At 37.9% G+C, this 15,076-nt stretch overlaps 1 protein-coding gene across 2 annotated transcripts in view; it reads right to left on the minus strand.

Moving 5' to 3' along the window:
• The window catches only part of LRP2 (LDL receptor related protein 2), a 264,762-nt gene that overhangs the window by 8,470 nt on the left and 241,216 nt on the right, over window positions 1-15,076 (minus strand). Inside the window, exons 71-77 of one of the 2 annotated variants that reach the window (XM_069080640.1) lie at window positions 14,001-14,120; window positions 11,386-11,476; window positions 10,466-10,533; window positions 9,932-10,049; window positions 8,463-8,592; window positions 6,008-6,109; window positions 3,611-3,736 (exon numbers count right to left, since the gene is read on the minus strand). In XM_069080640.1, coding sequence (XP_068936741.1) covers window positions 3,611-3,736; window positions 6,008-6,109; window positions 8,463-8,592; window positions 9,932-10,049; window positions 10,466-10,533; window positions 11,386-11,476; window positions 14,001-14,120 — 755 coding nt within the window. Of the gene's footprint in view, window positions 1-3,610; window positions 3,737-6,007; window positions 6,110-8,462; window positions 8,593-9,931; window positions 10,053-10,465; window positions 10,534-11,385; window positions 11,477-14,000; window positions 14,121-15,076 lie in introns of both variants that reach the window. The other variant, XM_069080638.1, reaches the window with a different exon arrangement.

A 15,076-nucleotide genomic window follows, 5' to 3' on the forward strand; every position in this document is an offset into this window, starting at 1 on the left:
GATAGATAGATAGATAGATAGATAGATAGATAGATAGATAGATAGATTGATAGATTGATAGATTGATTGATAGATTGATAGATATTAAATATAAATAAAAATTTAATGTCACAAGTACAAAATAGGGAAGGAATATGAACGAATGTTCTTATGAAAAATATGTGGGGATTGGGTAGATTGTAACTTCAGTATGAGTTAACAGTGTGCCACGGCAGACAAAACAAAAAGGTATGCAATGTTAGACTGCATTAAAAGAAGCATCGCTTCCAGAATGCAGGGTTTGAGAGGACTGTTTTCTGTCCAAATCAGACCACATTTCAAGTATTTGTGTTCTCTTACAAGTGTCATATTTTAAGAAAAATGACAATACCAAAAGAGGGAGACCACACCGGTGAGGAACTTCTAGATCTTACTAAGAAAGGTCGAAGAAAGTGAGAAAACAAATATTAATTATGAAAATAAAAAGACTTGTGAAGGAGACATAGAGTTCATAGATAAGAAATGGAAGCAATCTCATTGTTCATAAAGTTCGATATCTTTGTTTCACAGGTGAGAAAATCAAGGTCTAAAGGTTGTGCAAGTTAAAAGATGAGTAGGTAAAGGGGAGCCACAGGAAGTATGAGGAGATATTAAAAGAGTTGGAAGAGACACCCTGGTGAGTGAGACATTGCATTCATTAGGCAGGTGTAAAAGGATTGCCTAGCAGCAATGAGAGCTCACTTGAGGTTATGTAGAATAAATTTGTAGTTGACCTGATTGGCACGGCTTCATGATTTTCTCCAGCTTCGTTCATTAGCATGCATATAAGAGCAAAGGCAGTAGAGGGTGGGAATAATCCAAGGTTAATTCTTGGCAGGACAAAATCAGCAGGACAGTAAGGTAGCAAAGGACTCAAAAGAAAAAGAAAATGTAGAGCTTAACTAGTTCACCAAAGGGTCAAGATGAGGAAGCAAGGAGAGTGTAGTTAGTTTAGGAGTGGCAGCCTGGTATTCATGAAGCTAGAGGGGAAGGGTGGGGAAAGAGCTACTTGCTAAGAGAAATAGCCTTGTACTGATTTGGAAACTAGGCCAAGACCTGAAAGGCAATTTTCAAACTAGATTGAATAGCTAGGGACCTGATTTCAAAGGAAACCAATGAATAATGTTCAGACTTTCCTTTAAGATAACTCCAGATTTTTTATCTTGTTTATAGTAAGAATCAGAGCTCTGGATCATAGATCAGAAAATCTAAGAATTAGAGAGAACCCCTCACCTATTTCCCCAGAAGTTGGCCATGCCAGGACATATCCAGGCACACCAGGCAGCAGGAGGACTAGAGACCAGTGCCCTATACTCCTTCTCTATTCTCTTCACTACAGGAACCCTCCCTCCTACCATGCTTTCGCTTTAGCCTGCCTGACTACTCTCAGGGCTTAGATGGCATATGAGTCAACTGAATCTCCCTTCCAATGAGATGGATGACCACCAGAATTTAACCTCTACTTGCCTCAGTTTCCTCAACTGTAAAATGGGGATAATAATAGAACCTACCCCAGTGAGTAGTAGACACTCTCTAAAGGCTTATTCCATTCTGTGACAAGTTTACAAATACTTAAACACAGTTATTGTGACCACATTAAGTCTTCATTTCTCCAGAAAATTCCCAGTTCCTTCAAGTATTTATCACACAGCATAGTCTCCAGTCCTCACATTATACTTGCCCCCTTGTGAGTGAGCTCCAGCTTTTTAATATTTGTCTCAAAGCATGGCCTCAGAACTGAGCACAATTCTCTAGATGTGATTGGACCAGGTCAGAATACAGCGAACCTATCACTTTTAACAAAGTCTAAGATTGAATTGCAAGGGTTTTTTTGGAAGCCAAGACACAAGGCAGATTCATATTGAGCTACTAACTCAATAAAATCTCCAGATTTCTTTCAAACAGATTGTTCTCTAGCCGCACCTCCTACACTTTGTATTTATGAATATTTTTGAGATTCATTTATGTAACTTTAAAGAAGATTACAAATCATATGGGTAGAAGTCAGATCTACTCATAGGCTAAACAATTTGATTAATTCTAATAATATAAGTGCCTTTGACTTGTGCAAAGTGCACTTTGACTTGTATTTATGTTAAACTGAACTAAAAAGACCTTCTTAAATATATTTATAACTACTTATGATATACATTTTTCTTAATAAATAAGTAGATTTGAATTTTTAATCCACTGAATTTCTTATGATGAGACTGGTAATAAGGTTATAAATTACAGACTTCTAATTTTTTAAAGCCAGATTGCCCAGAGAAAGAGTACAAAAGCCACCTGGTGGCCAAGAACCAGAAGTGCTGCTGGACTATGTCAAAAGTGCATCCGATTGCCACCCAGTGGCAAAAGTTAATAAATACAGTGGCTCAGTTGCCCAACAATTCAATTCCGCAGATATTTACATGATATATTCAATATTGAGAGAGACAGTTAGGTGACTCAGTGGATAGAGTGCTGGGCCTAGAGTCAGGAAGACCTGGGTTCAAATCCAGTCTCAGACATTTACTAGCTATGTGACCCTGGGCAAGTCATTTAACCCTGTTCGTGTCAGTTTCGTCATCTGTAAAATGAGCTGGAGAATGAAATAGCAAACGGCTCCAGCATCTTTGCCGAGAAAATCCCATCAACAGTATTGTCCTGATATGGTCCACAGGGTCACAAAGAGTCATATACGACTGAACAACAACATTCAATATAGCAAGTACCCAACTGCACTAGTGGTATCAAATTCAAATAGAAACTGGTGGCCACTAACCTGTACATAAGGATCCCTGAACAATGACTTAGAAAACCACATATTAACATTATCTGTTATAGTGTATTTTTTATTTATTTTGTCAAACATTTTCCAATTTTATTTTAATGTGGTTTAATAGCACTCGGATTGTGTTTGACACCTCTGAAGGATACAATAATTAGGTTCTATTTAAGGGGAAAAGTTTCTATGTATGTATATTCTAGTCTGCAAACATCATAAAACTTGGCAAATATATCACACTAGGACATATCTCAAGAGAAAAAAGCACTGGCTTAAAAGTTTGAGGACCTGGGATTGAATCTTGGTCACCTATATGACCTTAGGGAAATGGCCTAACCTCTCTGAGCCTCAGTTTACTATCTGTAAAAGGAAGACTAGACTTAAATGGGCCCTGAAAGTCTTTTCTTGTTCTGGATCTACAATAGTCTATGTTTTATGTGTCCCTTTTCACTGTGGGTTTTCTATAAATATTAAATCAAACTTTGTTAAAGTCACATCCCAGAATTTAAAGAAACCATACTTCAAGAGTCTATTGTCCTACCCTGATTTTTTTTTAATGTTAAATATGGCATGAGGTTTTCAATAAATATAAGCCACAGTATTCATCACACATCTATCTAATGTTGCTTGCATGTTACTTGAAGAGGCCTGAGGAGGTAGGGGAAGGGGGTAGTGAGGGAGGGAAGAAGCCTTAGCTCTGCACTATTGTGGATCAGAGAATCAGGGTTTCTTAGTTCTGCATAGAAACACAAATAGCTCTGGAGCTGCCAAAGATGAAACCAAAGGCAAAATTGAAAAGCTCTCTTAAAAGCAAGCGCGGCATACCTGGGCAGCTTCCATTGCTTGTGTTGTTGCTGCACTTGTAGAAGGCTGCTTTTCATCAACAACAATTTCTGAAGAACTGATGGGATTTTCATAATTTGGATTATCTTCATTTCTGAATTCAATTCCCTGTAAACACATTCAACCTTCTTAATCAGCTCCAAAAAAGATGAAATAACAATTAAAATTTGATCAGAAACTTCAGATTGAGAGAATTCTGAAGAGTAAGGAAAAAGGATTTGCTCTTTAAGAACAAAAACTAAAAGTCTGGGGCCAAACAGTTGAAAATCACTAGTTGAAACAAAAACAGGATTTCTCAAAATGTTTCATTCATTTCAATCATTTCTTTCATTGGGTATTTTTCTTTCCCATATCTTTGAAGTCATATTTTCTTTTGATAGCATGAGGAAAATTCTATGTACTAGCAGAGAGTACAAAGACTGTCCCACTTTCCAGAAGATAAAACATTAAGTACTAAATTAGTCCTATAATTAGAGGATAAAAAAATCTCCAAACTCTATATCAGTCACAATCAGATTTATTAAAGGTGCTTCTGGCCCTTTTTTACAATGTCCATTTCTTCCCTAAACTCCTATAGTATTTGATTAGAAGAATTCAGTTGTATACAACAGTAAACATATTTAGAATAACAGGATATTACAGGGCCATAGGTGATTATTTTAGAATACTTACTCTTCCTTTAGGTTATCGTTTTTATCTGAACCCTTTGTTGAATTGGAAATTTTCCCCCTGGAGAATTAGAATCTTTCCTTCCAAATACAGCACTTTTCCAAAAATTCCCTATCACAGCTGAGAGTATCACCATCCTTCTACCCCATTCACCACCATCCAAGTTCTGCCCTTTATTACCTAGACCCTAGACCACCTACTAATTGGTGCCCCATCTCAAGTCTCCTCCTTCTCCATCCACTCCATCCTCAGCTGCCAAAGTGTTTTTCCTAAAGCACAGGTCTGACCATGTCACCTCCCTATTCAATAAACTACAATGATTCCCTATTACTTTAGGATCAGATCTAAACTCTTCTTTTTGGCATTTACACTCTTCAAAAAGTGGACTCTTCCTATTGTCCCAGTTTTCTTACATATTAGTCTCCTGCATACACTCCATGGTTTAGGCATGCTCCCCTACTTGCCCTTGTCCTTCACATGCGCTGCTCAATCCTTTCTTCATACCTTTGTACCGACTGTCCCTTGTGCATCTCTACCTCTTAGAATCCCTGGTTTCCTCCGGGATTCAGTTCACGTGCCACCTTCAGCAGGAGGACTTTCCCAGACTCCCCAGCTGCTGGTACCTTTCCCTCTAAGACTACTTCCATCTACTCTGTATGTATCATCAAGCATATACTTATTTGTGCATATATTATCTCCTCCATTTGAATGTAAAGTCCTTGAGAGCTGAGATTGTTTTTCTTTTCCAGGTTGAGCTTTTTTAAATTTTATTTTATTCTTGTTTTTGCATCTTCAGGACTTGGGATAATTTCTGACTCATAGCACTCATTTAATAAATTATTACTGATTTTGTAACATTTAAAACTATAGAGGTATGATAATTTGTCTTCTAGACATTTTCTATATTTTTACAGGCATAGAGATCCTTTCTGAAAAGAAAATGTTATAGTATCTAACACGAATTTTAGAGAATGGAGAGGCAGAGCATACTACATTTCTTATATGTTGTTAAGCTATCCTTAAAGCTCATCATTAAATTTATTCTAACTTGTGTTTTCCAGAGGCATAGCCATGTAGAGAACAACAAACAAAACATAGCATCAGTAATGGCATGACATTAAAGCTTTAATAACCACACATCAGAAGGTTAGTTAAATGTTTTCAGTACTCTAAATATTCTGGTCCTAAGTAAGGAAACATTTCAGTCTGATATTTAAATATACCATCTGTTATCATTCCAATGAAAACCTAAGTGTTAACAATGAATTGATGCTTAGCAAGAGTGGGCAAAAAATGATTTTAGCTATTGAATCCTAAGCTAATGAGTGGCTCTGAGGCCTTCTCTTCCTTCTTTTTTTCTCTTCTCTCCTTCTTGGTAAAATACCATCCAAGGTTGGAGTTATAATTTCTTGGCTTTATGCAAGCCAAAATGAAGAGCTTCTTCATACATCCTGAGAAGGACTCTAACCTTTCAACAATTTTTATGGGACATAAAATAGTTCTGATTATTTAAATAATGCTGTAACATCTTGAATCAACCCTATCTTTGCAGAAAGTCAAGGTTAGAAATGAACTAAATTCATTCATGTTCTTCTATCTGTTTGAGAGGAGAAATTAAAAGAGATTTTAAGTTGATGAAACTGGACAGAACAAAAATAGGGAAATACCAGCAGAAGAGATCATCAAAAAGGAAGTGTGTTCCGTTCTCACCTGGGTTTGCTGATCAACACTGATCACACTGTCTCTGGCTGCATACATTGGATTTTCAAATATGATAGGCTGCTTCCCCGTCTCCACAGCAAAATTTTCATTCTGAGAAAGCAAATGATGCTACTGTCACAATCCCCAGAACCAGTGCTTTCAAATATTTCACTGTTTGTTGTCAGAGCAAAATTAGCCAGAGAGAAATTATCTTAAAGATCTTATAAAACAAAAAGGCAGCAGAAATGTGGGCTTTACAGAAAATGGCATTATCTAAGCAGCATGAACACATAAATTCAGTGACACTTGAACTGCTTTCCTGATGGGTGACAGTCTCACATGGCCCATCATATCTCAAAGCCCCTAGGCATGATTCATTTTTCTCCTGGCCATGATCTCCATACTCTACCCCCTCTGCACTCTATAGTTCTGGAAAGATAATTGAATCAAAACTGTCATTTCTACTAAAAAAAAAATAAGAGAAGATTCTGGGAAGAAGGCAGAGTATGTCAGAAAATTCCAAGTTCTCAAGATTTTTCTCCACAAAAGAGTTAAAATAGCCCCCTAGAGTGAACAGAGTATGGGTGGAGATAAATAAGACTGGGGCATAACAGGGGTCCTCCTGGGAAATCTGAAAAGATAAGAAGAAAAATCCAAGGACAAGGTTTGGGCCCTGTGGAGAGCAATCACCTCCAGGTGAAGTTCCATTTTGACAGCAAGCTGTAAGCCTTTTAAACAAGCAGCAAGCCCTGGGGTTAGTTGGTTTCAGAGGCTGCCTCGACCCCAGCCACCAGAACTTTTATCCCCAATAGTGAAGGGAGTTGGGCGTTTGAGCCTGGGAAGACCAAGGAAGTGTCTACTGGCCAGGAATGCCAAACCATCTCTGCTGAGAAGAGTGGCAGGTGAGAAGGAACCAGCACATGCTGGTTCAGGTGCAGAAGCAATGGGGTTAGAAAGCCCCTGGCTATGGGCATTTATAGGAGGTTGGAGGTTTGGTTTTGATTCCAGGCTAGAGGGGAGAACTGGGGCAAGAGGCACCATTTCCCACACCCCAGGGCTAGAGGTGACTACAAAGAATTGAGCTATCACCACAAAAAAATGCACAGGCAAAGGAGAAAGAATTCAACCATAGAAAACTATTATGGGAATGGAGATGAACAGGGTTCATCTTCAGAGGAGGATATTGAAGTAAAGAAACCCCCAAAGAGTAACATCAAATGGTCACCTGCCCAAAAAGAATTCATAGAAGATCTAAAAAAAAGACTTTAAAAATCAAATGACAGAGATGAAAGAAAAACTAAAAAAGAAAATAAGAATAATCCAAGAAAAAGAAACGTGTGAAAGGAAAGCCAACCAATTAGAAAAGGAGATCCAGAATCTTAAGGAAGAAAATGATACCTTGAAAACTGGAATTGGGCGAGGTGAAGCCAGTAAAATTATAAGAGATCGGGAAATGATTAAACAAAACATGAAAAAAAAAATAGAAGAGGAAGAGAAACATAAGAAAAACAACAGATTTGGACAATAGATCAAGAAGACAAAATATAAAAATAATTGAACTAACAAAGTTACCGTCAAAAAAGGATCTTGATACAATAATACAAGAAATAATTAAATAAAATTGTTCTGAAGCATTAGAACAAGAGGGAAAAGTAGAAATAGTGGGGAAAAGGTATATTAGTCTATCCTCTATGGTTCCACACACCATCCCTGTGACTTGTCAAGGCAAAATGCCCCTCCCTGGCTATCACTTCCCTATATGTGTTCTCCCCCACTCACATTCTTGAAAGCAGGAGGCTAGGGTGATTTCATATTTATATCTCTAATATTTAAGACAGTCCTTAGCACATAGTAAGTGCCTAAGAAATGCTTTTATAAAAATTCATTCATTCAGTAAGCTTCTTTCATGTTGAATATTCTCTTGCTACCCAAAGCACAAACTATGAATCTTGTTGGTTATATATGAACAGTAGAAAATACACAAGTTGGTGAATGAGAAAAAATATTGGAAGGAGTGACTGAGGAAGAATGATACTTCGAATATGATGGATAGTATAAAATAATAGGGAAGAAGGACACTAACTGGAATGTAAAAAGCAAAATATGCCATATCAGCCAAAAAAAAATCTTACCCCCAAATACATACAAAATGGTTCCAGATAAGAAAGGATTTTTTCCCTAAAACCTTATACTTCTGTATAAGAAATTTTAGCCAATCAAATTCTGTTTAGAACTAAAAGAAATTTTGAATTTTATTTCTACTTTCAAAACATCAATAGACTCAATGAACGATTTCATTTTTTCTTTGCATCGACTGTGTATTACTAAAATCTAATTGGTGAAGAAAAATATCAGAAAACTTTAGTACATTTCTGTCCTTTTAAAAAATTATTCTATCCAACCCATACTTAAACAAGAAAGAAAGAAATCCACATTGTAAAGATTCATTTGAAATGACACTTACCATTTGCATTGCTCTGTCAATAGAGGAATCAGACCCAAAACCTGATACTCCAATATCCATGCTCACGTCAGCCCCCGATCTAAAGGTTACACCACTGCCGTTTTCTGTAGATTTCACTAGGCTGCTTAAGCTGAAAGGAAACCCAAAGGAATTGTTTGAATTTGTTTACCAATCAGGAATTGTGAGAAGAAAGAGGCTAAAACGTCCATTCTTTGTCCCAGAGACCCCACTGCTAAGCATAAACTCCTTGGAGGTCAACAGCTCCCCGCCACCCCACACCAAAAGGCCTCATATATTTTTTTGTAGTAGTAAAGAACTGGAAACAAAATGGACCCCATCAATTGGGAAATGGTTAAACAAGTTACAGTATATGCATGTAATGGAATATTGCTGTTCAATAAGAAATAATGAATATGATGAAAGCAGGGAAGCATATGAACTGATATGAAGGGAAGGAAGCAGAAGCAGGAAAGCAACATTCATAATGATTACAAAAAAGTCAGTGAAAAGAACCACCACAAGAAAACAACTAAACCTGAGTGCCACAAAGCTATAATGCCCAATCTTGATCCGGAAGGAGAGATATGAGAAGGTTCTTCCCCACCTTCTTTGCAGAGATTAGGGACTGTTGTTATTCAGTCATTTCAGTCATGTTCAATCTTCCGTGACCCCATTTAGGGTTTTCTTGAAAAATATATTGGAGTAGTTTTGTCATTTCCTTCTCCTTCTTGTTTTACAGATGAGGAAACTGTGGCAAACAGGGTTAAGTGACTTGCCCAGGGTCACATGGGTCTGAGGTCAGATTTGAACTCAGGTCATCTTGACTGCAGACCTAGTGCTCTATCCACTGTGCCATCTAGTTGTCCAATTAGGGACTATGGGTATGGAATAGATTAGACATTTTTGATGAGTTAGTTTCACAAAATGTTTTTTTCTTGTTATAAGAGATAGGTCTCTGAGTGGGGAAGGAGTAAAAAATACACTGGAAGATGTAAGTGGTGTAAAAATGAGATAGCAAATAAAGTCTTTTTTTTTTCTAAGAAAAAAGCAAAAAGTGCTTGCAATTTTTTATTACTCATTAATTCTTCAGAAAAAATCTCAGTTTGTACTCTGAATGTACATGTGTTATAGGACAGTATAGGGAAAGAGAGAAAGAGAGAGACAGCAACAGAGACAGAGGACAGAGAGAAGGAGAGACAGAGAGATTACCTGAAGCGTAACCTAGACTTCCATGTAACATGAACATTTTAGAAATAAATAAATTGTTGTTATTTTAGCTTTAAAGCAGTGTCTAGTAAAAATGTTGAGAAAACAATGATTTTGGATGCTGGTTTACTGTTTTTTAATAGAATAGGTGAAATGTACATTGAGAGAAGGCTGTTTCTATTTTAATTGGGGGGAGGGGCAATAATTGATAAAGCCAAAGGACCAGAAAGTCTATTGCACAAAATCTAAAATCAGCATCCCACCTTGGTAGTTTAGGGAGAGATGGCAGAAGGGAACCTGTTCTCTTGTAGTTAAAAAATCCTCCAATCGCCAAAGCACCAATGAGGAGGATCAGCACAATCGTCAGCAGCACAGCAACCGCTGCTGTGAAAGAAAGAAAGATAAGTGAATGTACCCTGGGAGAGAAAGGCCTGACAAACTTAATAACCAACACTGAGCACTGAAATAATAGATTCAACCGATAATAGCATTTGTTTGCTGTTTACTCATTTTTCGGTCGTGTCTGACTCTATGATCCTAATTTGGAGTTTTCTTGGCAAAGATACTGAAGTAGTTGGCCATTTCATTTTATAGATGAGAAAACTGAGGCAAAGAGGGTTAAATGACTTGCCCAGGGTCACACAGCTAGTAAGTGTCTGAGGTCACATTTGAACTCAGAAAGATGAAACTTCCTGGTTCCCAGTCCAGCGCTCTATCCACTGTGCCACCCAGCTGCCCCAGATTACAACATAGTAAAGTAAAGGAACAAGCAGGTCCCCCACATTCTTAAATCTTACTTGTTCCTGGAGGCATTCCTCTTGAAAATCCTAATTCACAATAATTTCCAGTGTAGCCATTAGAACACCTGAAAATGCAATTAACATCACTTGTTGTCTGTCATTTTTAACACACATTCTGCATTGTTAATTTAAGCCACACCCCCATTCAGCTTTAACTAAATAATTCCACATTGAATTAGACAAGTAGTTATTGCATGGGTCCTATTTATTTTCAAAAAAAAAGAACCTTAAAAATGTCAAACTGAAAATTATAGCAATTTGCATGAAAATTCACTTTCAGTGATACACCAGTGGCATCTACAGGTTCAGACTAAGTATTTACAATGATTGATTTCTTTTTTTCTCTATGTTGCTGAAGATGGGAAAGGGACATAAATTGCATTCCTGTCCTTTGCATTCTTTAGTAAAATATTTTAAAATTAATCTATGTAGCTTACATTATTATGAACACAGGAACCCTTCCCAAGAAATTGTTGCTGTTAACCTACTGTCTCGGTGAGAGGTGGTAAAAGTCTGAACAACAGGGTGATCATGAGAGTTCAGATGAGAATGGATTCAAGAAATATCCTAGAGGTATCCCCAGCATCTAGCAGTCCCTATCTAGCACAGTTCCTTGCACATAATAAATCAGATTTATTTAATGGGTTTTTTTCCTTTAATTCATCAGCGTAACCCTGCCTCCATTTTAAGTCATATACCAATAGCCATTCTCCCATTACTCTATGGTGATTAGCAATCCAAATACATAGAAGAGTCTGACTTCATTTCTCTGAAATATATGTCCCCAAAAGAACAGGCTGTTTGAAAAATGAGTGGATCGATAAGACTGTTCTACTTATTTTCATGGTTATGTTGAAGTACTGAATTGCCCTTTATGAAGCAAAACCAACAGATCTGACCTCCACATTTTGACTTACTTGCATTTGGGGAGACCACTTTCATCAACATAGCATGTTCCTCCATACATACACCTGCATGCTGGGGGCATGGTTGGGGGAGATTCAATGGCTGCAGAAATTGAAAGCCATGCATGTGTTAATAAGCCATACACAGCAGAGCATACCGTACCATGCAAAACTTTGTTCACCCTTAATGCCAGGGGTACATGTTACTCTCCTTTCAAAATATTACCCCTCACTTAGAGCACTTAGAGCAAATGAATACCCTTACAAAATAATAATGGATTATGAGGTAGAAATATATATGAAACAGAAGGAAAATGGGAAATTTCAAAATTCTCCTTGTCCACAGTGAATACTTACTGGAATCCAGAAAATATTCAGAACATAAAAGTTAAAAAAGAATGTAATGGTACTATATTTAATGACACCAATATGGTTGACATTGGTTTGTGTCTTCCTAAATTGTATGTTCCACAAAGATAGGGAAATATATCAGTCATCTTTGCACCTCTCCACAATGCCTTAAATATACTAAAGGCTTGCAGAAATCTTTTTTGAACATTCAGCCAAAAGAAGACTTTGGTTTAGGACATCCAAACTTCCAAAAAAGTGAACAGAATTTCTTAGTTTAGGTATATAAACCTGGCCCCAATTTGGAAGCCCTGTAAAACTGCCCCTGTCCAAATTCTCACACTCCCCATCTGTTGCACAGTAATTTTTAGATACCCTTTCCTTTCTCCTGTAGTGAGACCTTCATGGCCACTGATATTACAATGCCTTTTCCATAGAAAACATTCATTCATTATTTATTGAATAGGTGAATGAATGAAAGGATGAATGCATAAGCAAATGAAATCCAGGTGCTATTTGGATGTACTGTCATCATGAATAAGCTTGATTGACCTGATATTACAGTTCTGAAAGTCTTGAGCCAATTTACTGCACCAAGAAAAAAAGAAGCAGATGATGCAAAATAACCAGGAGAAAATCTCTTCAACAAAGTCAAACTGGCATGGTATGGGACAAATATCCAGGGCTAGAGGTGCAAATCCCTCCTGTATCTCATCTGTATCAATTGATTAAGTCATCTTCTATAAGCAATATGGTTTATGACAATTATCATATGGCAATTTTCATACACATGACATAGCTTAAATCCCAGCTAATCCTTAATGCCTTCTGTGTTGTAACAGAGTGGTATCATTATTCTCAATGTACAAAGCAGACACAGATAGACAGTGCCTCATCCAAGAACAGATTAGATACAGCAATATTGGGATAATGATGAGATTCCCCATTTCCATTCTGATCCTCAATCACCATGTGTTTGTTTTTCTTCATATTTCCAGTAATTAACGCAGTGTTGCTCAGTTGTTTCAGTTGTGTCTGACTCTTGCTGACCCCTTTTGGGGTTCTCTTGGCAAAGATACTTGGCAAAGTGGTTTACCATTTCCTTCTGTAGCTCGTTTTACAGATGAGGAAACTGAGGCAAACAGAATTAAGTGATTTGCCCAAGGTCACACAACTAGTAAGTGTCTAAGGCTAGATTTGAACTCAGCTTTTCCTGACTCCAGACCCACTGCACCACCCAGCTCTGACCTTAATATATGCTTGTTGACTATTTCCAATTCCAGATATGCCTTTGTTGATGTTGCCAGGGTTCTAAAATGAACATGGAGAGGACATACTGGTCTCCCCTACTACATAAACATTTGCAGTAGGGGCATCATCTCTCCAAGGAGATTCAGTCTCCACGCCAAAGGAGCCTGAAGATTTATAGAATAAACTTTGTAGTAAGAACTATAAGTAACTTTTGAGACCAGAAGATTGTAGCCCAATAGAAATCTTTCCTGAAACAGATCAAGAAGAGTTGATCTTGTTCATGAACCCTACTATTGAAAACTTCTTCATAGGAAGACAACAGGAGGGTCAGTGACACCGACAAAACCGCAGTCAGATGTTAGTGGTGGGCTAACCCTAAAATAGCTTGCCAAAGTGCCCAGAAATCATTAGAACATAAAACTTTGGTCTGGCCCACAAGCTTTCATTTGGGACAAGGGAAGGGAATAAGTATTTACACAATGCCTACCATATGCCAGGCACTGTGCTATGCTAAGCATTTTTTTTTAAATGCTCTCACAGTCCTCACAACAGCCTTGCTAAGTAAATGCTATTATTATTTCCATCTTAGAGTTGAGGAAATTTGGGCAACCACATGTCAAGTGACTTGGCCAAGATCATACAACTAAGAAGTGTCCAAGGCTGGGTTTGAACTCAGGTCTTCTTTATTCCAGCATTCTGTCCACTGTGCCACCTGATGCCTCTAAGACAAGAGTGCTTGAACAGGAACTTTGGTTGTCTTCATACTTAACTTGGTTTCTATTCATCCACTCCTGAATTCACCCAGTCTCACCTTCTACAGCTACTATATCCCATATAAAAGGCAAAGAAAGTAGAGTGTGGTTTGTCATTTGGAGTTGAGATTTACCCAGAAGATGGTAAGAGGAAAGAAGGGACAGGAGGGTTCAGTTGCTTGCTTCTAGCCAACACAGAAGGAGAACATGCAAAAGAAAAGCAGAAAACCCCTCCTAGGCTCCAGCTGCTGCTGAGTCCTCCAGCAACAACTTTACCTGCATCACATTCCGTACTGCTCCCTTCCACAAAACGTGTGCCTTCTGGGCAGCTGCAGGTGTAACCCCCAGGTCTCAGCAAGCAGAGGTGGCTGCATATGTCTTTACAAATGTTGGGCACTAAAATGAAGGCAAGGAGAAAGAATAAGTAATATGCAGTCACCAACCTGATTTTCCTAAAGAGGAAATAAGTCACAACTCAGAAAATGCCTAAGTATGAGACCAACACCACACTGACTGTCCTAAACTGATGACTCTGGGAATTTCTCGTCTGTGTAACTGTGGAATCCATGTGGCCTCAAAGTGGCTGCAGAGCCTAGGTCCCTTAGGTAATTTACCTAATAAATTCCACCTCTTCTCCAATAAATCAACATTATTCTCTTCCCATTATTCCTTTCATCTCCCTCAATTGCTGAAATACTCACATTTTCAGTTAGTTAAGTTCTGGTCAGTCATCTTTCCCAGTTAGACTATTAGTATTTTGAGGATAGGGTGGCATATCTTTTGTTCCTAATATAACCCCAGTATTTAGTATACTGGTGTGCTAGTAAATATTTAACAACTAGCTCTTGGGGGGAGAGCAGGTGCCTATACTTTTTTTTTAAGCAATTGGGGTTAAGTAACTTGCCCAAGGTTACACGGCCAGTATTTTTTGTGTGGGTGTTAAGTATCTGAGGCCGGAACCGATCCTGGGTCCTCCCAACTCCAGGGCCAGCGCTCTTACTCACTGGCCACCTAGCCACCCCTAAGTGCCTACACTTTTAACTTTAATTTGCATTATGAACATTTTCTCCACCACTTTTTAAAGTCTAGACAATTAGAAAGAAATAAATCAAGTCTTGATTTATAGTATTTGCTTATTTCCATGGTTTAAATGTTCACACTAAAAAAATTAACAATTAGCTCCATCCAGACAGTATGAGCTGGATCTAACACATTGCTGGCAGTAGGCAATGTGTAAGTGTTCAAGAAATACAATAAGACTTCATCATAACAACTCACAATCATCAAAATGAGAATTTATCAAAGATCACAGAATATTCTCCAAAACACCTCCATTGAGAATGAGCAAGAGG

Source organism: Petaurus breviceps, unplaced genomic scaffold (assembly GCF_028583685.1).
Source record: "Petaurus breviceps papuanus isolate PSGF00001 unplaced genomic scaffold, PetGlider_PUasm1.0 91133, whole genome shotgun sequence".
Classification (NCBI taxonomy): domain Eukaryota; kingdom Metazoa; phylum Chordata; class Mammalia; order Diprotodontia; family Petauridae; genus Petaurus; species Petaurus breviceps.